The 22273-nt window shown below is 40.0% G+C and overlaps 1 protein-coding gene across 4 annotated transcripts in view; it reads left to right on the plus strand.

Moving 5' to 3' along the window:
* The window catches only part of RAPGEF2 (Rap guanine nucleotide exchange factor 2), a 259943-nt gene that overhangs the window by 214052 nt on the left and 23618 nt on the right, over nucleotides 1–22273 (plus strand). For all 4 annotated transcript variants that reach the window (XM_062199353.1, XM_062199355.1, XM_062199354.1 and 1 more), the window contains 11 exons: nucleotides 1137–1314; nucleotides 6498–6634; nucleotides 7250–7408; nucleotides 12436–12588; nucleotides 12871–13035; nucleotides 13994–14101; nucleotides 14201–14404; nucleotides 14509–14617; nucleotides 15118–15364; nucleotides 19862–20019; nucleotides 20690–20930. In XM_062199353.1, the coding sequence (XP_062055337.1) occupies nucleotides 1137–1314; nucleotides 6498–6634; nucleotides 7250–7408; nucleotides 12436–12588; nucleotides 12871–13035; nucleotides 13994–14101; nucleotides 14201–14404; nucleotides 14509–14617; nucleotides 15118–15364; nucleotides 19862–20019; nucleotides 20690–20930 (1859 nt within the window). The remainder of the gene's footprint in view (nucleotides 1–1136; nucleotides 1315–6497; nucleotides 6635–7249; nucleotides 7409–12435; nucleotides 12589–12870; nucleotides 13036–13993; nucleotides 14102–14200; nucleotides 14405–14508; nucleotides 14618–15117; nucleotides 15365–19861; nucleotides 20020–20689; nucleotides 20931–22273) is intronic.

Raw genomic sequence — 22273 nt, forward strand, 5'->3', positions numbered from 1 at the left:
TATTGAAGAGAAATTTTTTTTTCTGTCTTCAGTGCCACAGTGCCCATCTTTACTCTGTGCACATGTTAAAAGATGTGCAAGGAGGTTGGCTTTGTGGCACAGTGGGTTAAGCCGTCATTTATGATGCCAGTATCCCAAATAGGTGCCAGTTCATGTTCCAGATGCTCCACTTCCACTCCAGCTCCCAGCTAATATGCCTGGAAAAGCAGCAGAGGATGGTTCAAGTGCTTGGGCCCCTGTACTCACTGGGAGACCTAAATGGAGTTCCAGGCTCCTGGCTTCTACTTGGCCAGCTGTTGCTTCCATTTGGGAAGTGAACCAGCAGATGGGAGTGTTCTCTCTGTCTTTGTCTCTGTAACTCTGCCTTTTCAAACAAATAAACCAATCTTTAAAAGAAAAATATGTGTATAAGGATTGGTAGTATATTTGAAAGCATAAGATAAGTTGGAGCAGTTGGGTCTTAAACTGGCACGCATATGAGATGGCAGCACCACAGACAATGGCTTTACCTGCTACACTACAGCACCAGCCCCTAGTGTGTATCTTAGTAGCTTGAAATTTAATTGGTGATACAATCAGTTATACTTGATTAATGGGAAGAAAGAATGTGTCATCTTTAGGGATCTGGTCTCCCCAACTATTTCTTGATTGATAGTTTGAGTGTGGTCATTGGAATAATCTAATTAATTGATAATATGTTTGTATATTTATCAAATCACCTTTGATTTGTGGTTCACTTTGTCATAAAGACTATCTAATGTGGAAAAGTGATTCTTGACGTTAGCAAATTCACACCTGTCTTGTGGAGAAGGAACTGCTCATAATTAATAAATTGTCACCCTTGAGCTTTCAGCTTAAGCCCTTCTCTTTGAAAAGTGGAATGAAAGCAAGTATCTTTCCTCTTTAATTCTGCTTCAAATGCCATGTGACAGCTCAGATAAGAAACCGTAATTACTGAAATAAAAAACATTAATCCTGACCTAACATTTAATAGGAGATAAAAATCACTCGTATTCTGTTGAAGTAATTCTTTTGTGCAGTACAATGTCTGATGCATAAATAGTTGTTGGATGAAAGTAAACAGAAGAAAATTGATTTGCTTAGAATAGTTAAAAAAATTTTTTTTCTGGTGTAAGGCCACCGAAAGTGAGGCTGGTGATATGGACCTGAGTGGGCTGCCAGAAACGGCGGTGGATTCCGAGGACGATGACGATGAGGAAGACATCGAGCGGGCGTCGGATCCTCTGATGAGCAGGGACATTGTGCGAGACTGCCTGGAGAAGGACCCGATCGACAGGACGGACGATGACATCGGTAAGTTCGAGTGACAGACGGCATCCAAGAGTGGTGCAAAATACCAGGAGGGACCATGGTCTCGTCCAGTAGAGTGAGACACGCAGGCTTCGAGAAGTCAGCATTTGTTAAATTCTCTGGATGTACAGCAGTGTTGGAAGTTTTCCTTTTGTGTAAATAGTAATGTTTGCTGAAAAAAACTTGACCCAGTCAGTACCTCCAAGAGGCTTAAATAAGACTGAATAGAATTTCCTAGTAAAACCTTCCCATGTGCTTCTTTCTTAGTTTATGACAAGAAGGGGTGGGGGGAATTAGAAGTGATCTTCTAAGCAGTGTTTCTTTATTAATTTCTTGTAAAGATTATTCTGTTAAGCTCATGGTTCTGTAGGTAAACATTAGTCAACTCAAGTCACAGCGGGTAAAATTGTTCCACACATGAATCTGATTCTACCCCGGTTACATATGGAGATGAGACTAGGTGGAGGAATTCAGCCAAGTGTCAGGTTAGCAGCATGGGGGCTACAGAAGTTTAGACCCTAAGCTTAAAAATTCAGCTGGCCTCACCCACCTTTCCCTTGGAGCAAGTGTGGCATTGTGTTTGGGGATGCCTCCCAGACTCTGACTTCTTTCTTGGAATAATATTTCTGAAATCCGTAATCAGCCTTGCCTGGCGTTGCTTCCACCACTGCCCCAGCTCTTGGGCCAGTATGTATTTCAGGAGAAATTCTATGCCCCGAGTCTATGGGATCAGAGACAGGAGGGTGCGGGCGTGAGGTCGAGCGCTTGCTGCCCGTGTTTGAGTAGACCGCCATGTGAAGAGGAACGTGTAATAGTTCAACTATCTGCGAGGAGATTAAAGGTAGAAAACCAGAACCTTGGATTAGATATTGAAAACTGAGTTAAAATTGTTTTTAAGAATTGCAAACTATGGGAGATGTATGTCTTCAGCCAGTGTGGTTCCGCGGTTTCTGTGGTTCCTGGTGAGTCGGTGGTGAACCAGAAAGATGAGGTCCTTGCTGTCTGTCTTTTAGGGGGGCGGCGTGGTAAGCAGGTTGTGGTGAGTTCAGTGAGGAAGGCTGAAGCGGGGGCTGGGCCAGCAGACACAGAGGAGAGGACTGAACAGAGCTGTGCTCAGTGCTGCTCCCTGAGGATTTAGGACTTGGCTTTCTTGGTCCACTACCACGTGTTTATCGGATTTCCAGCATCCAAAATTGGATTTCGCTCTCTCATTCTTTGTCCTTGCCAGCTTCTTTTTAAAACTTCTTTATTGTACTTTAAAGAAAGATTTACATTGAAAATGTGTTCAGTTTAGCATCTTAATCCAGGATCCTTGCTCGTAGCTGTGTGTGTTCCTCCTTTAGTCAGATGGACCGTTGCTGATGAACAGACTGACGTGGAAGTTGTCCTTTTGTACCTCTGGAGTCTGTTCACGGTAGCACAGTCGCGGAAGAACATGCAGGCTATTCAAATACGTGTGGCGCGTTTGTCGTTCCTGGAAATTTAAGGCTTTCAATGTGTATGTGAGAAGCTTTCTCTCCCAGAATCTCTGGAAAGCAGGAGCTGTGCTTTTTTTCTGTGAATAAATATAAATACAAAGCTGTCTCTTTTAAGAAAAAAACACGCTTGTCTGTATAATCTCTCCAGTAAATAACATTTGTTTCAATACAAAATCGCTTGGAAGCAGTGACAATTCGGATGCTTACTGCTATCAAATCTACATGTATGTGAAGTAATAAATCATTACCTGTAAAGAGGAGGACTGAAGAGTGTTGGATCTTGCAAATGCTGTATTGTAGCCTTCAAAATTCAGCAACATGAGAGGACTCGAGCTCGTTTGCTGTTACACTGTCACTAAATCTCACTCATGCTCCAGTACTTTGTGAAAATGAGACATGTTTTATATGACCGCAAACATCTATGTGATTGATGATTTCTTTAGACTCTTCTCTTCCTACTTAACCTTCCTCCCCTCCTGCAAAAAAGTCTGGGGCCGGGGGGCGGAATGTGCGTGCTGCACAGGTGCAGACCTGAGTGTTTAGGTCAAATTAAATGAAATCACTCATATTTGTTCTTTTTAAAAATATTATTTGAAGGGCAGAGAGAAAGAGACAGAACTCGCATCAGCTGGTTCACTCTGCAGATGGTGTAATGGCTGCGGCTGGGTGGAAGCTAGGAGCTCAGTGTAGGTCTCTCATGAGGCGGGGCAGGGATCCAGTGACTTGAGCTGTCACTGTTGCCTCCCTGAGCCTGCAGTAGCAGGAAGCTGGAAGCAGGAGCGGGGACCCAAACCCAGGCACTGCAGTGTGGCATGGAGGCGTCCTAACTACTGCCTCCCAGATTTTCAACAACTGCAAGGAGGGAGCAGACTTCCTTTGGGTTCCCCGAGCTTCTTGGCTGGTCCTTTGTTTCAGCACTTTGAAGAGAGGGACTTTATCATGTTCCTTTTCACTCGAAAACTCCAAACTTTGTAAGTACTCAGTCACCAATTGCTTGTGAATATTTTTGTTTTAAGGGCTTTCATACATTAAGGTAGAGAGAGCTACTTTTAACTCAAGGACATCTTGATCTTTCTGCCTCTTGTCCTACCAAAAAAACTATGCATTTTTGTGTAAAATCTAATCAGACGAACCAAGATAAGCAGTGTTCTGAACTGGCTTCGGCTTGTGGTGTCTGTAAGCTGATTATTTGTTCTTAGTGTCACATTAACCAGAAAAGATTTTTAAGATTAATGTTTTTCATAAACTGGATTATTCTCTTAACTAACAAAATAGCGTACAGCACAGCAGTATATCATCCTAGTGCATTAGTGTGTGATTCTAATATTTCTATCATGAAACAGAAAAGAAAGTAGTACTTCTTCTCCCATCTGTGACCGCTGCTTTGCATATGTCCTGGGAACTGAGGACCCGTCCTGACCTCTGAAGTCTTGGTCATCCTAATCCCTCAACCTCATACCCCACCCATGGCATCCATACTAGAGTTTATTTTGAGCTCCTTGTAATCAAATACTCTCTGTATATAAACGTGTGTGTGTGTGTGTGTGTATGTAATATGTCATATATGAAGACTGGTAATAAAGTTCTTTATTTTTTAAATTGTTTCAGTCCTCCAGTGTAATAAATACTAGGAAAGAATTTACCACAAAACTAATGATGCTGTTGTTGAATCTTCGAGAGTCTTAAAAACGCTGAGGTGCTGTTCAGTGAAGCGTGTGTGTTAACTTGAGTTTTCCGCTGAGCCCAGGGAATCCTGTACATTGGCTATGATATGATCTTTGCTGCTTCCTGTATTTATCCTTGTAACACGTGTAACGTGGTTATTTTCTATCCTGCTATATTTTCTTTCATGCTGGCCACTACTCTTAAATCAGAAATTGACTTCATGACCCACTTACAAAACAGGAATCTGCACAAAGCAGGAAGCGTGTGTGAGCACGCTGTAACTCACGAGAGCGAGTATCAGTGAAGACGTTTCGTGTTTTCTGCCCACTTCGTCTTCCCTGCTCTCACGTTTGTCTTAAACCTGTAAATCTCGGCTTGCCCAAGGAGAGGCAGCAGCTGCTGGAGACGGAAGAACAGCGCAGTGTGTGTTCTGTGATGAGGGCTGACGGGACAGGAAGCAGAGGCTGCCAGCCACAGCTGACTCCAGCGTGCTGGTCTCAGAGCGTGACTTCTCCAGGTGCCTTCCTGTCTCAGATCAGAAGACCATCACCTTCATAAAATAGCCATTCCTGCCTGCCAGACGTGGAGCGATGCGGGTCACCTCTTAGAGTTGTGATCCAGACTCTTCAGGGCTGTCCCCATTTTACAGCATGGCACAAGTCCACCTACCCATTCCAGAAATACCAGTTGCACTCAAGAGAACGTAGCTGTTTTTGTAAGGGATGTGCTTTGATAGTTTTATCTTTGTTATTGAAAATGCTGTTGCAGCAGTGCCTCCCTGACTTGTGAGCCGGGGTCGGGTTGAAGAACACCTTCCTTTTGGGCAGGATCCCTGTCAGAGCGACCCTTCGTAAGGAAGTTTCATCCAGCAGGACTGGCATAGATCTGACCACAGCAGAACCTTACGCAGCTCCACCAGGAAACCCCACTTGTCATTCCTCTTGGAAACGTCATGTTTTCACAGAATGTAACTCTATTCTTCTTTGTTTTTGCAGTTAACTGTATCCAGTAGCAAATGTTTAAGTGAATCTTAACAGATAGAGAGATTATACATAGGGGCAGTAGATTATGTAGGAACAAAAAAATGAGGAGTTTTTATTTAGCTGAGAGTTTGAATGCTATCATGACTGTAGTAACAAAAATGCCACAGTAGCAGTTCTCATTTATTGGGTATTGGTGCCAAAGCCTTTGTCATCTTCATTGCGTTTGGTTCTCACAGCTGTTCAGTGAAGGTGAGTATTAGATTAGTCTTTTACAAATGAGAAAACTATGCCTTAGGGAAGTTCAGCAACTTGCCCAAAGTAATACAGCTATTATGTATTTAAGTGCCTGGCAATACACACTAAGCTGTTTATCTCTCTCAATAAAGTTCAGTAGAGCTTTGGAGGAGCATGGTCCCAACTCATGTCACTAATTATATGAGTTGGAACCTCACTTTCCTCCCTGTGAAGTGAAAAACAATACAGGAGAGGCCCTTGCAGGCAATGTAAAGCTACCTCATAGTAGTGAAACAGGATCGAAAAGTACGGAATGTGTGGCTTAGAGACACCCTGAATCATCCTTGCCAACAGCCCAGTCTATTGCTTCGCAGCCTTGCCGAGAGAAGCAATGGCCAAACTTTTCTTTTTTGCCAGACTTTGGGATCAGTTTTCATGTGCATTTATCAGATCATATTGTAAATTTTAATTGATTATTTTTTATGAACCTGTCAGATCCATAACAGATATCCCTTGGGATATTTGTTAGTTAAAGACAGTTATTTATGCTGATTGTTTTATTTATCCACTGGGATGGACTTACTGACTTGTTGGATAATTCCCAGAGCTCCGTTTCATTTCAGCTCTCAGTATGAGCTTAATAAGATCATAGCTCATCTTCAACTGAAATTTCCATTTGAAGTTTACTAAACATCAGTGGCAGTAAAATTTGAGTCATGATGTAAACGGGTACTTCTGATCAACAAGGGAATGACACCATTTCTGAATACTTGTTTTGGATAAAAGTTGTAGTTCTGACAAGGAACATCTTTTGCTTGCTTTTCAGAACAACTCTTGGAATTCATGCACCAGTTGCCTGCTTTCGCCAATATGACGATGTCGGTGAGACGAGAACTCTGTGCCGTGATGGTGTTCGCAGTGGTGGAGAGAGCAGGAACTGTAGTGTTAAATGATGGTGAAGAGGTTGGTGAACACTCTACCACTTGAGTTTCTGTTTGAGGATCTTTCAGGACAGTGCTAGAACAGAAACGCAATTTTTTTTGTTTACTGTTTTTCTTTTTAAAAGCACACATCATAAGTTTGCATAAGTCAAGAATTATTATATACTTTCTTATGTCACAGTATTCCAAACTCACAGTTTTATTTTCTATTATATGAGCATTACATAAAATATTGATAGAGATTTTTTGATGTATTAACGTTTCAGTTTTTGCATCTTAAATGTTCCTGTAATGCTTTTTGTTAGAACAAAACGCTATTCTTATTGAGGTAATTGTTTCATTTTGTTGAACATGCACTTTGGGAGGCAGAATAAATGTTTTTCCTTGTATCAGTTTAAAGAATAACATGCAAGGTCAAATTGGAAGAATAACGTCTCTGAGCTAGGTGTTTGAAAATATGTGGACATGTGACTTTTGCTCCTGTACTGTGAACTTGGTAGGCAGCTCACTTCATTTGAGTTCTTGGTTCCATGTTGACGATGGAGGATCACTGAAGTCATTTAATCACTCTAGCACTTAGGACAGCATGACTACAATAGTGCTTTCTCATTGTCTTCTCTTTTTCTTTTTTTACCAGCTGGACTCCTGGTCAGTGATTCTCAATGGTTCTGTGGAGGTGACTTATCCAGACGGGAAGGCAGAGATGTTATGCATGGGAAATAGTTTTGGTGTCTCTCCAACCATGGACAAAGAGTACATGAAAGGAGTCATGAGGACAAAGGTGGATGACTGCCAGGTATAAAAACATGTCTATTTTGTTTTTAATAAAGAACACTTATGCAGCTGTGGTGAGACTTCCCTACCTTTGTAAGTGTCATCTTTTAGATTTGTAGATAGATTAACATAAAACTATTACTTGTAATCTTATCACAGCCATGGACATTTTTAAAGAGTTTTATTTTTATTAATTAATTAGTTTTATTTACTTGAAAGAGACAAAGAAAGTTTCTCCCATTCACTAGTTCACTCCCTAAATGCCTGCAACAACCAGGTCCGGACCAGACTGAAGGCAGGAACCTGGAACTTAGTCCACGTTCCCACCCACTTGGCTATTAGGAACCCAAGTACTCTAGCCATCACCCCCTGCCTCTCGGGATGCACATAGCAGGAAACTAGAATCAGAAGTGCAGCCAGGACTTAACCCCAGGCGCTGTGATGTGGGATTTGAGCTTCTTAACAGCTGTGCCGAATGCCTACCCCCAAAAGGGTTCTACTTTTAAGAAAGAGTTCTATAAATCTCCATCAATAATAATGAATGACCTCGTCATCAAATATATTAAAGTAAAATGCATCTTTTGAAAAGAAACTTTAAGTAGATTAATAAAGATGTGGTACAAGTTGCAGTGTTTTTATTTAAATAAGAGTTAATTTTAGAAGAAGCATGGAAATTAATCATAGTATGAAAAACTAGAAAGACTTACTGCTAAAAAATGCTTCTAAAATTACTTTTGCTAAGGAGAAATAATATCAGTATTGATATTTAAAATAACTAATAGAATAGAGCAAATATGAAGTTAAAATGTGACAGTTAATTTAACCAGGGACCTCTATATTAGTAATAAATAAGTTTAAGATGCTTTTGTTATTGTTTCTAATTTTTATTTTCATAGAAAATTTCTTTGAAAAATAAAATGTCTTCATGTAAATAAAACAAGACTTGACCTAGTTAACTACTCATTGTTTTTATTAGTCTGAGTTGAAAAGCTTATGCATATACTTTATTCTAAAAGAACATAATTGCGTTTTATAGCATCAGATCAATGTAAACTGGCATCACTTAATTTTCCATATACACATTTTACTTTACTGCTATAAATAAAAAGTTACATGTAGCATTAAAACATTTTTGCTAGATAAACCTTTGGTGAACACTCTTGAGAAGAAAAACCTGAATTCAGTGTTTTAAATATGTAATAACAAAAAACATCCTAACTGTAGTCATCTTTCAAATATTTAGTCTAAAGGAGGAAAACAAAATGATAGATGAATTGCAGAGTCTTCATTTGGCCTTGGAATGTGCACTTAAAAGGGATCAGAAGCGCTACTTTGGCTCTAGAATTGTACTCCAAAAAAGAGTAAAACCAAATGAAGCCAAGTCAGGTAGAAAAGTGCTAAAGGTTGTTCCATCCCCTCCCTCTCTCCCTGCTTCTCTCTCTCTCTCCCTCTCCCTGTCTCTCTTTGTCTGTGTCTCTCCCTGTCTCTCAGCAGGTGCTCTGTAACTGCCTCTGTGTGTTGCGATTTCCCTAGCATTTAAGCTGGGGGCCTCTGTCCTTTAAGGAACAAATAAAAAAGTTACTCCTTTTTGAGAATTTCACTGTTACCTTAACACCCATTAGTTGGCCAGACCCCTTTAGTTAGAAATTTTTATCATGGAACTGAAATGGCACGGGGAGCATATAAATGTTTCAGAACAATTGATGAGTATGTGATCTCACTCACAGAGTGCTTAAGTTATGTCAGAAGTACCAGGTAACATTGTTTATCTAGGAATTCTGGGAAAGGAAGAGAAAGTAGGGGCAGTGCAGGGGAAGCATTTAATCTTTTTGTAGAACAAAGGATAGGCGGGAGACCCAGAGTGGCAGTCAGCAAGGTGGCGTCCAGTTCACATGAAAACTCTCATGATGAGACACATAGGTTCCCGTACCCCTAGTGAAGCCCCCAGGAGTGAGAAGGGGTTCACGGGTGAGGTCCCTGCTGGGGCAAGGCTTTGTCTTCGTGTCTGCTGAACTCCAAGCCGTTGTAAAAGGAGCAGGTTCAGTCAGTACTTCCACCAGCCCACCTGCTCAGGCCGACTACAACACTGATGGACAATGAGTTCAGACGTTTTAATGTAAAGGCTTGTTTGGGATAACATTTTACTGTATGTCTGTCAGAAAATAAAAATGTTAGCTCTTCCTCTTGGAAATAGAACCATATTTTTATTCACCCGTAAGACAGCCTCCAGAAGTTTATCATTCTCTGGACCATATTGTAGGGGATCAGCAGTTATCGAAGGAAATGAGCAAACGTGATAGGATCTTTACCAAGCAAAAGCAGTTTTTCCTGGAGTTATCTTACATTGCATTGGGTTTTAGAATGAGTATCATATCATGTGTTGTATGTTTAAGCTCATGTTAAGCCTAAAAACCTGGTGGTGAACAGATTAGATTTGGGAGTCTGTTTCTTTTGGTTGGAGTCTCATGGTGTGCTCAAGCTTTGAATTTTTTTTTTTTTTAAGATTTATTTATTTACTTGAGAGGCATAGTTAGAGAGAGAGAGAGAGGGAGAGACGGAGAGAGAGAGAGAGAGATCTTCCATTTGCTAGTTCAATCCCCAAGTGGCCGCAACAGCCAGAGTTGAGGAGACCTGAAGCCAGAAGCCAGGAGCTTCCTCCAGGTCTCCCATGTGGGTGCAGGGACTCAAGCACTTGGGCCATCTTCCACTGCTTTCCCAGACCATAGCAGAGAGCTGGATCAGAAGTGGAGCAGCGGGACTCTAAGTGGCGCCCATATTGGATGCCAGCACTGCAGGTGGCGGCTTTACCCGCTACACCACAATGCCGCCTCAATATTTTTTAAATTTTAATTAAACTGTGCACCATTACTTGTTACAAGAAAAGCCTCTAGTTTTTGAATTTTTAACTTCTAAAAGTTAAAAGTGTTCTAAACACTTAATAGAAAAATTAATGAAGTAATATTCGCCAACATAGTGGGAGAACCTTGATAGTGCAATATGCTGTTTGTCTTGTGAATATCTGGTGCTACTTCAAAAAACATTAATTTTGCTGAAAATATTGACAAGTATAGTAAATTTGAAGTCACTTGGAATTCATGTTGTTCAGAAATAATGATTAGCATTTGCTTACATTTCCCATCGAGATGATGGTGTGCATGTGAGTGTCTATGTGGTTCTGAAGCTTAGGGGTGTCTCTCCATGTGCCCATTAGGGACAATAGCACCGCCTTCGTGGGGTGATGAGGAGGACTTGAGAGAGCAGCTGTAAGGTCACAAGACTCTGGTGCTGCTGCGGCTGCTGCTTTCATTGCTATCACAGTGAGCATGGCGGCCTGCGCTGCGGCATGGCCAGTTAAGCCTCCAGCCACAGCACCGGCATCCCATTCACGCTCTGGGTTAAGACCCAGCTGCTCCAGCCTCTCACCCAGCTCCTTGCTAATGTGCCTGGGAAAGCAGCGGAAGGTGGCCCCAGTCCTTGGGCCCCTTCCCAGAGGAAACTCCAGTCTCCTGGCTTCGGCCTGGCCCAGCCATTTGGAGAATGAACCAGCGTATGGAAGATCTGTCTCTCTGTCTCTCCTCCTCTAACTCCGCCTTTCAAATAAATAAAATAAAATAAAATAAAATCTTGATAGTATTGCACTGTACCTTCTAAAACATCCAATGTAGTCATGAGCAGTACTGCAGGGGTCTAGATGTCCTATGAAAACATAATTCTGGATGATTGCATCCTGTTTTATCTTATGCAGTATAATTTAACCACCTTATTTTTCATCATCTTTGCTCTAAGGGGAAAAGAAATGCCATGGTTTTTCCCATTTTCAAGTGATTTCTTACATCAGAATAAATTATTAAACTTTTAAAAAGACAGTGGTTTTTATGTGTCCAAGCATCTGGTCTTGTTTCTTCACTGGTCTCTGGCTCACTTGTGTAATAAGTCAATTCATTCTTAAATTTCTTTAAAACTACTAAGGGACATGATTACTTATGTGGTTGACCCCAAGTCCTAAAATTTTTTTGTATTTGGAGTCATGGAGAAGCAAGTACTTGGTATATGCTTAATATAAACTTATTCTTTAAAAATGAAGATTATCTTTATTACTACCAGTTATAAGGAATAATGTTTTTTAGGATTTATTCATTTATTTATTTGAAAGAGTTACACAGAGAAAGAAGGAGAGGCAGAGAGAGAGGTCTTCCATCAGCTGGTTCACTCCCCAACTGGCTGCAACGGCCAGAGCTGCACCAATCCAAAGCCAGGAGCCAGGAACTTCCTCTGGGTCTCCCACGTGGGCGCAGGGGCCCAAGGACTTGGGCCATCCTCCATTGCTTTTCCAGGCCATAGCAGAGAGTCGTATCAGAAGTGGAGCAGCCAGAACGTGAACTGGCACTCATGTGGGATGCCAGCACTGCAGGCGCTGGCCTCTCCTGCTATGCCATAGCGCCAGGCCCAGGAATAATGGTTTGACCTACAACAAATTTATGGCTTGTTTTGTGACCTTTTTGAATAGCCTTTATAAAATGGCTTCTCATCAGTATAATTAGCAAATTTAAGCACTCCATGAGTATCTTTCAACATATATTTTCATTAGAACTATTCCTGTTTTTGAATTGTTTCTTTTAAAAATCTTAAGAGGGTGGGTGTTTGGCACAGCCGTAACGACGACACTTGGTTCACCTTGCTCTCTCTCAAGTCCCAGCTCCACTGCTGGTTCCACCTCCCTGCTCCTGCACACCCTAGGAGGCAGCAGGTGATGGCTGCAGCCTTGGGTCCCTGCACTCACGTGGAGAACCCTGATGGAGTTCTAGATAAAATTGTTAGGATTTTGAATGTAAATTACGTATAAGTAGTCCAAAAATGAAACTTCTTGATCAAGGAAGAAATACATTAAAAGTAGAGATGCTTGATTAAGGGCCATTACTGCATTAATTTAGAAAGTATGGGAGACAAAGAAAAATGTCCGTATTAAATAATTAACACACTGAGTTATTAGTACTGCTAGGACTTTCTCGGGCGCTTTATCATTAGCATGTGACTTATGTTTTATTCCAGTTTGTCTGCATAGCCCAGCAAGATTACTGCCGAATTCTCAACCAGGTAGAAAAGAACATGCAAAAAGTGGAAGAAGAAGGCGAGATTGTTATGGTGAAAGAACACCGAGAACTTGATCGCACTGGCACAAGAAAGGGGCACATCGTCATCAAGGTGAGACGCAGAGCCGCCTCTCCTCCCTTCACAGAAAGGGAGTCTTTGCTAGCACCAGTTACGGCAATTTTGTGTGTTTCATTTTTAAGCATATTTAAAAGTTTTATTTTTAAGAGGATTTTTTTCCTATTAACGGTTATCAATTGCAAAAAATGTTTCTGGATGAATTACACATTATTAGTTATTATCTGTGTTACTACCCAGTTTATGCTGAAGGTTTGAAATTAAGGTAGCATATGTGTGTTATTTGTTCAGGGTGATAATTAAACCTTTTATTTCCAGGGCACCTCAGAACGGCTAACGATGCACTTGGTGGAAGAACACTCGGTAGTGGATCCAACGTTCATAGAAGACTTCCTGTTGACCTATAGGACTTTTCTCTCTAGCCCAATGGAAGTGGGCAAGAAGTTATTGGAGTGGTTTAATGACCCGAGCCTCAGGGATAAGGTTAGAAATAATATTCCTTTTTGATTCTTAGGTGTGGAATGCTGAAGTACAAACTTAAAATTACTATAATGTATGTTTTTGTCATAGCTATTATGTTCAGATTGATTTAATGGAATAGGAGAATGTGTTTGTTAAGCCAAAAAAAGATAAGGTGATACAAATATTGCTTTTGTATGTAGATTTCTATGTTCACCCCAAGAGATTTTTTTTTTTCTTGAAATGCAAATATGTTCACTGCCAAATGTTTAAACTTTAGTTCTGTTGGGATCATGTTTAAGCATCCCCAGACGTCTGGAGTCCTTGGGAACCAACTACCTGGAAGCCCTGGTAATCGGCATGCTCCAGTTTGGCAGGATAAGCTAGATTAAAGTGAGCCTTCCAGCGCTTTCCTCAGAGCAGCACTACATGACAGTGCTCGCAGGCTGTAGGACCCCACGACGTCTGGAGGGTTCCCTCAAGGCCAGATTGGATGACCATGTTGTTCATTCTAATCCTCTTTCTTAGATGGCCTGTTCCCATTGCAGGTCGTTCTAGATTTATACTGCTCATTCTCTTTGTCTAGTCCGTCTACCTTTATTATTTGGTTTCTGTCTTCTTTTATATCGACCTTGTACTTCTTTTTTCTTTATATGTTTTGAACTTAAATCAAGATGTAAATATCTTCACAGTTTTATGACTGTTCCTAGCAAAGCAACATAAAGTCTGCATTCAAAATATGAGTATTTTCTGTTTCTGTCTCTCTCTGTAACTCTGCCTTTTAAAAAACATAAGTCCCTTTTTAAATGACTATTTTAATTTTTAATGTGAATAAATTCTTATTGAAGGCTTTATTGCTGCTTTTTTTTCTTCAATATTATTAGGTAAATGATAGAAAGTTAGATATCTTTGTTGAAGTGACTGCATTCACAGGTTGTTAGCACTACAAAGGAGAAAACACTGAAAATAATTTGTTTTTCAGGTTACACGGGTAGTTTTATTGTGGGTAAATAATCACTTCAATGACTTTGAAGGAGATCCGGCAATGACTCGATTTCTAGAAGAATTTGAAAACAATCTGGAAAGGGAGGTAATATTTGTGATTTTTGTCTTTAATAAGAAATCAAGTTTACCTTCATTTTAGTCAGCCTATGTTTGCATTGACACCACTCTTTCTGAACTCTTACAGAAAATGGGTGGGCATCTCAGGCTGCTGAATATCGCGTGTGCAGCGAAAGCAAAAAGAAGATTGATGACGTTAACAAAGCCGTCCCGGGAAGCTCCTTTGCCTTTCATCTTACTTGGAGGCTCTGAGAAGGGATTTGGGATCTTTGTTGACAGTGTAGATTCAGGTAGCAAAGCAACAGAAGCAGGCTTGAAACGTGGGGATCAGGTAAGATATTCCTAAATCCAGGTTTATGGGGGAATTTTTATTGTCTGTCTTGTCTTCCATCAGAAGAAATGATACTGTCATTAATTTTATAATTTCATTCTTAGATATTAGAAGTAAATGGCCAAAACTTTGAAAATATTCAGCTGTCAAAAGCCATGGAAATTCTTAGAAATAACACACATTTATCTATCACTGTGAAAACCAATTTATTTGGTAAGTATTTTTGCATCTTTTCATCTTTTTCCTTTTGGTCTTTTTTTTTAAAAAAATCGTACATGCAGGTCTTTAATCATGAAGGGAGACCTTTTTCTAAGTCGTATTTCAAACATCATAAGAATCAAAGTATTTAGAGTAAAGTGAAATCCACAAATACAGAATTAATTACATAAGTGTGTGACTAGATCTAAATCAAAATCTACTGATTTGAAGACCATAAATATGTTTATGATCTATCTTTGTTATTATATGAAATTTATCTTTCGTTGATAAATGCTAAATGCCTGTAGATTAGAGAGTGCGGTACTTTAAGCTTGGTGTGACCGAGCAACATACAAAGGAATGTCTTGATGTCATTTATGTATTGGAGTAATATATTTCTGCATGACTGAAATTTTGATAGAAGTTTATGTTTCTCATATATTTCCAAATTCTACAGTTACCTTGAAATTATTCAGATTTTTTATAGTTGGTGTTTCTGTTTCCATGTGTTTTAGTATTTAAAGAACTTCTAACGAGATTGTCGGGAGAGAAAAGAAACGGTGCCCCTCACCTTCCTAAGATTGGAGACATCAAGAAGGCCAGCCGCTACTCCATTCCCGATCTCGCTGTGGACGTGGAGCAGGTGATAGGCCTTGAAAAAGTCAACAAAAAAAGTAAAGCAAACACTGTTGGAGGAAGGAACAAGCTAAAAAAAATACTTGACAAGACTCGGATAAGTATCTTGCCACAGAAACCATATAAGTAAGTGCCTGTGCAAATTTTCCGTGTTGTTTATCGGTGTTAAAATGATATGCAGGGGTAGTGCTAGGATTAATACCTGCACTTGAGTTTGATGAATGTTTTAAGGTTTTATGGATGAGGTCTCTTAGAATCAGTGTTGGACCATCAAGTTTGTTTTCATTCTGTTTTTGCCACTTATTTGTCCACTCCTAATGTTTATTAGAGATGGTATAACACTTGTTCATTCGAACTATATTTTTCCTGTTTAGACTTCTTCAAGGTGTGTCTCCTCCATAATTGATTTTTTGCTGTTGTATCTTTCTGTCTGGGTCTCTGCTCTACCACCTGCATCTGCTCTTGATCGGCCAAATCACAGCCTCTTTCAGTCATTGCTGTCCATCCCTGCCGTTCTCTTTCCCTGCTTCCTCTTCTGTTTTCAATTCTTTAACTACTGTCAAAAACAACAAGCAGTGCAGACCTCTTTGTATTGTTCCTAGCCAGCTCTACAGTAAGAAGTCAGGTGTATTCTTGACTTTCTTCTTGGCTGTGCATTTATGCCAGGAACTAGACTAGGTAAGGTTAGCTCTTTGAGCTTTGTTTGTTTGCTGGTTTATGTCTTCATTTTGCTTCTTCTTTACTTTAGAGTAGCTTTATGAAACTCCATTACTATCATCCAGTATTTTGAATGTTAAGTAGCAGGACACGCCATGTGCACTATGGATTCCTCAGGCTTTAGTAAACATACAGATTTATGCTTTTTCTGGTCATTTAATGAGTCTAAAGAGAGGCAGTAGACTTTAGGATGAAACCAAGCATTTATTTTTAATTGCATTTCAGATAACATTTCACCCACAGACTAGAGAGATAGGAATTAAGATATATTATTGATGGGTTGAGTGTCTAACTTGTGTTGTCCAAAAAAAACTATATAGCATTGATTGGTGGTTTCATGTTCTCTGAAAAAGACTTTAGGTCCTAAGGCTAAGCAATGAGTTTGATGATTATAAATAAAATAAAATATAAATAAAGTCTTAAGTATGTTTATATTGAGCAAGTTTCTAAGAGACAATGGATTAGGGACAGTTGGCATTTACAGAAAATAGGAATTGACTTGTAAAGGAGCCCTTCTCAATGAAAAACTTATTTTTAAACAAGTAAAAAAAAAAAGTAGCTAAATGAGGAATTATTAGCAGCATAATACAGAAAATAGAGTCATATTTGACCATGAGTTAAATATGAATCTTAAAAAAAAAATCAAACAGAAGCCACCATGACCCTGCCAAGTATTAATAGACATGTCACATGTAAGAACTGGGATGTAATCCATCCACAGTACAGGATGTTGGCAAGGACTACAGTGTGAGAATACTATGTATAATTTTGTTCTATGTGTATTTATAAAGATATTCAAGTTAGACGAGGGAAACAAAACATAATTAGATGTGTTGATTTTAAAACACTGGGGAAACATCTTAAATAATTTGTATGAATATTTAAGAAAATGTGGCTTAAATATTTTCTTATGAGAATTATTTGAAATACCTTTATATATGTAATGCAATTAAAATGAAAATATTGCATTTAAAGAAGGCTTAGAAAACTGTAGTTCTATAATGTGGTAATAGACTTTATTTGATAGAAGTTACTAAAATTTTTCTAGATATCAATAGGTATTTCTAAAGATTCTAGATTTAATACACATTTTTGTTTTTGCCATCAGACATTATCAGTCTCATAGAAGCTAGGATGTTGGATGGTGACAAATTGACAAGGTTCAGCACAGTAGAATGGTTTGCATTGAGGGGAAAGAAGCGGGTGGGACATGAGAATTAGAGAATTCAAATGTAGTAAGTAGAGAGAAAAAATCTGACTGATCCCAGAGAACAGGAGTGAGTCAATCAACTATATAATCAGCCAAGGTTAAAAGCTAGTTTCAGTAACAATCAAAGTGTTGGAGAAGTTCAACAGTAAAAAAGTGTTATCAGAGAAAGGTGTTTATGTGCTGTCATGAATATGGAGTATTACTCCAAGTTATCCTCATGTTTGTGGGAGAAAAATAATAGGTGGCAGTCAAGAAACTATAGGAGGGACAGGCATTTAGCCTAATGTTTGAGATGTCCATGTGCTGTATGAGAGTAACTGGGTTCAATACCAGTTCTGGCTCCTGACTGCAGCTCCCTGCTAATGCAGACCCGGGGAGGCAGCAGGGATGGCTCAGGAGTTGGGTTCCTGCCACTCCAGAGGGACATTGGACTGAATTCTACCTCCTTGCTTCAGTCTGCCCTGGTCCTGGTCATACTCTCTTGTCTGTCTGTCTGTCTCTCTCTCTCAGCTCTCTGCTTCTCAAATTTAAAAAAAAAAAAAGAAGAAGAAGAAGAAGAAGAAACTGTGAGAGTGTAAAGTTAGATCATCATATGAGGTGTTAAAGTGTTGCCGAGACACATCTCTTGAGAGGCAGTTCTCTGGGGCTGTGCCTGGAGTGTACTGTTATTTATAGCTGTTTGTCTAGGAGTGGCCCCGTCAGCTATGTCTAATATCTTTAGAAAAGATACTTATATGTTGGAAAATAAAATTCTGCCAATGAGAACATTTTAATCATTCATAGAGAATTAATACTTTTAACTTTTCTGTGAATGTATTTATGTTTTTAAATAGAGATTTAATTTTGCCTGGATTTAACTATGGATTAGAAGACTTTCCACCAAAATCATCTCTAAGTTTACTTTTTGTCTTGACTTTAAAAGGAGGTAATTGCCCTTGGTTATTTACCTCTGTGATCTCCATTTCTCCCCCCAAAATAGAGAAGAATTAGTGCTAGATTTTTTAAGCTTAACTTAAAAATTGGAGGTACTATGATCAAATGCTAATGGCTGAAAACTTATTAAAAGATGTGGCTTAATTTTATTTATGACACTTTAGTGTAGTTTTCCGTCTGTTTGACAGTCTTCACAGAAACTATTCAGAAGAATAGCCTTTACCTGTGATGGACTTATCACCGTGCATGCAGGCTCACTGTTCCACCGGTTCTGCTTTGGGGACACTTGAGGCTTCATATCGAGAGAGAATTGTTATATATTATTAATTCATGTTTCAAGAGTGTCCACAGTGACAGACTTTTTTAAAAATTTTTTTAATTTATTTTTTTAAAATTTTTTGACAGGCAGAGTGGACAGTGAGAGAGAGACAGAGAGAAAGGTCTTCCTTTGCCGTTGGTTCACCCTCCAATGGCCGCCGCGGCTGGCGCACCGCGCTGATCCGATGGTAGGAGCCAGGTGCTTATCCTGGTCTCCCATGGGGTGCAGGGCCCAAGCACTTGGGCCATCCTCCACTGCACTCCTGGGCCATAGCAGAGAGCTGGCCTGGAAGAGGGGCAACCGGGACAGAATCTGACGCCCCAACTGGGACTAGAACCCGGTGTGCCGGTGCTGCAAGGCGGAGGATTAGCCTAGTGAGCTGCGGCGCCGGCCAGTGACAGACTTTTTACAAATGGAAATGAGTTTGTGGCTATCAGTAATAACCAGTATTTCTCTGGGAACTTAAATGTGTAACATGGAATTCTGAGCTGAGCATTAGAAGTAGAAACGAGTCATTCGATTTCCGGTGCCTTTTCTTTGATGCTAGGAAGTGTCACCACGCACCACCGCTTTTCACGCTCTGTATAATTAAGAAATGAAGTCTGTGTCAGGGCCTTACATTGGACTCCAGAGTGATCTCATTTTTTCTCTCTAAAACATCGGGGAGGAAAATTAGGGCAGCTCAGTTTTCTTCTCCTCTATTCATTTTATTCAGTTGATTTTTTTTTTTAAGATTTATTTAATTTTATTTGAAAGAGTTACACTGAGAGAAAGAGAGGTCTTCCATTCACTGGTTCACTCCCTAGATGGCTGCAATGGCCAGGCTGTACCAATCCGAAGCCAGGAGCTTCTTCCGGGTCTCCCACGTGGGTGCAGGGGCCCAAGGACTTGGGCCATCTTCTACTGCTTTCCCAGGCCATAGCAGAGAGCTGGATCAGAAGAGGAGCAGCCGGGTCTGGACCCGGTACCCATATGGGGTGCCAGCATTGCAGGAGGCGGCTTTACCCACTATGCCACAGTGCTGGCCTCATTCAGTTTCTCTAGTTCTTGTAGATCAGAGTGTAAAAACAGTTTATTATTCTGATGCAGAACCGTTAGTTGGCTGAGACTAAAGGCATTCTCTCTAACGTGCTTTTTCTTGAATCCATTTGTAGCAGAAATATATTGTTTCCAATTTCTATACTGAGAAGCTACTTTACTTATGGCTTGTCTGGATCAAAAGACAAGTTTTAGAAAAACCTTCTATATACTTTAAAAAATGGTAATATGATTTAGATACGCTTGGACAGTAGTTGCTTTTGCAATTTTCAAACAAATTTATTGACAACTTTTTATATTAACTGCAGATTTTATGGAATATAGTTTATTTGTGGTCTTTTATATATTGACAGTTTTTATAACTTTTAAATTTGTTGATTATTCTCCCATTTTCTTCTCTGTTCAGTGATATTGGGATTGGCCAGTCCCAAGACGACAGCATCGTGGGATTGAGGCAGACAAAGCACATCCCAACTGCACTGCCTGTCAGTGGAACCTTATCATCCAGTAACCCTGACTTACTGCAGTCACATCATCGCATTTTAGACTTCAGCACCACTCCTGGTGAGCACCACCAACATGCCCTTTGTTTTCTTGCAGCAATCCTTGTCCTTCTGACATGACCATGCTGTGTGTTGTGTGTCTCGGTTTGATGTGGGGTATATCAGCTACTCAGAGACAAGATGAACCTTAAGTTTCAAACAGTTGTAACCAGTTCTTTTTATATTTTTCAAACTATTTTAAGATGGTTGTGAGCAAATAAATCTCTCTGATCTTGTTTCCCCTCCCATAAAATAACACACCATGCAGTTATTACTACGTTATAGCAAATAAATAGAGCAGAGGCATATTTTACGTCAGCTTAGTGGACTTTTCACAACAATAAAGGTCAAGTTTAAATGTTTTCTTAGTGCTGCTATTGTGTGTTAATGTGTTTATACTAATGTGTTGTATTGTCTGTGGGTTACACACAACACATTAGTACATTGTACTAATGTTGCACAGTGTACTAATGTGTTGTCTGTAGATCATTCATTTGTCTATAGGGGAAAATGTGTTCTTGCCGCATACCAGATGTTGACTGATGGACTCTTTGCGGGGGGGGGGGGGGGGGGGGGGGGGGGCTCATCATCACCTTTGCTAGGAAGATTTTTCTTTGCAGATTGACTTTGCTTAGTTGCACTCTCAGCCATTAAAACGTTTTACAGTGAAGTGTGGCTTTTCTTTCCCCCAGACTTGCCAGACCAGGTGCTAAGAGTTTTCAAGGCTGATCAGCAGAGCCGCTACATCATGATCAGCAAGGACACCACAGCGAAGGAAGTGGTCGTCCAGGCGATCCGGGAGTTTGCTGTCACTGCCACCCCGGATCAGTATTCGCTGTGTGAGGTCTCCGTCACTCCTGAGGGAGTCATCAAGCAAAGACGACTTCCAGATCAGCTTTCCAAACTTGCTGATAGAATACAACTGAGCGGAAGGTACGCAATATCTATTTTACTCCATTTCTTTACCTTGTTCAAACCCACGTCAGAGTCTTCAAAGAAGAGCACTTTCGAGGAGTTTATTAAATCAATAAGTGCCCCTGCACATTAAAAAGAAAAGTTGTTTTTTTTCTTCACCAAGAATTGCTGTAGCATAGTAAAAGCACAGTGCAGTCTGTTGACCATCACAGGGACTCCCCAAGAACTTGCTCAAAGGCACCGTGACCAGACTGTCGCTATCGACTGGCAGTGTCCACACAGCAACTTCTCAGGTTTGCCGTGTATGCAGAGCACTGGGCAGAGAGTGGGAGCGAAATCAGGCTAATGTTCTCCTCTCCGTGGGCCTCTATACGAGCACCTCAGAACTTCATGGGGAAACGGAATTAGAAGGTGTTTATTTGGTGCAAAAACGTTTGATATCCATGCATGGTTTTTTGCATAGTACTGTTTTCCATGAGCTTTTGAAGGATCGCTTGTACATTCATAAACGCATTTTCTAATAACATTCTAGTGACATTGGCTCCTGCATCCTTCCTTCTAGGAGCTTCATTGGTTTAGGCAGAGCTAACTGTGACAGCATGGCCAGCTAATATTGCCAAGTGTTGTCCACTGTGAAAAACATATCTTAACTCCGGACCAAACCATACTTGCCACAGAGCTTGATGCCTTGCCATGTAGGAGCCTGCCTCATACATGTTACTTGCACGAAAACATTGAACCTGATTTTGTCATTCTCTTGAATGATATTTCCAAAGTTAAATATATGGAATATCACCCTCTAGTCAAAAATAAATGAATATTGAAAGAGGTAGTAAAATTTGGATCTTGTATAATGACTAGATTCTACACTGATGGAAAGTTAATAGTTCCAGAAATGACATTTTTTATATTTTTCTTGCCCTTTAGACTGTTTCATTGTACTTGACCTCTTCATGTTATAGATCTAAACTATGATTTAATTCATTCATAAGTTCTGTTTTCTTCCTATCAACTATAACTTTCTTACCTTCTTCTCTTTTACTTCCAACCATCAGTAGCAGATGGTTTTGTTTTAGGAGGTCAGCTCTCCCCAGTTAGCATTTGAATGTCCATTGGCATCTGTGACTATGACGGGTTTCTACAAATCTCAGTGGGTTGCGGGATCCATTATTCAGATTTCATTACTCAGAAAAATTGTAGATGAATCCATATTGTGGCTTCATGGTAATCAAAGTGGAAAACATAAAGTCTATGAATGTTAGGGACTCACGGTGTTTGTTTTCTGATCACTTGAGCAGAACTCTGGCTGTGCTCATTCTATGTCTTCATTTATAGAGTTCGGCTGAGAGAACACATCTGTG

The sequence above is a fragment of the Lepus europaeus genome, chromosome 8 (assembly GCF_033115175.1).
Source record: "Lepus europaeus isolate LE1 chromosome 8, mLepTim1.pri, whole genome shotgun sequence".
Taxonomy (NCBI): domain Eukaryota; kingdom Metazoa; phylum Chordata; class Mammalia; order Lagomorpha; family Leporidae; genus Lepus; species Lepus europaeus.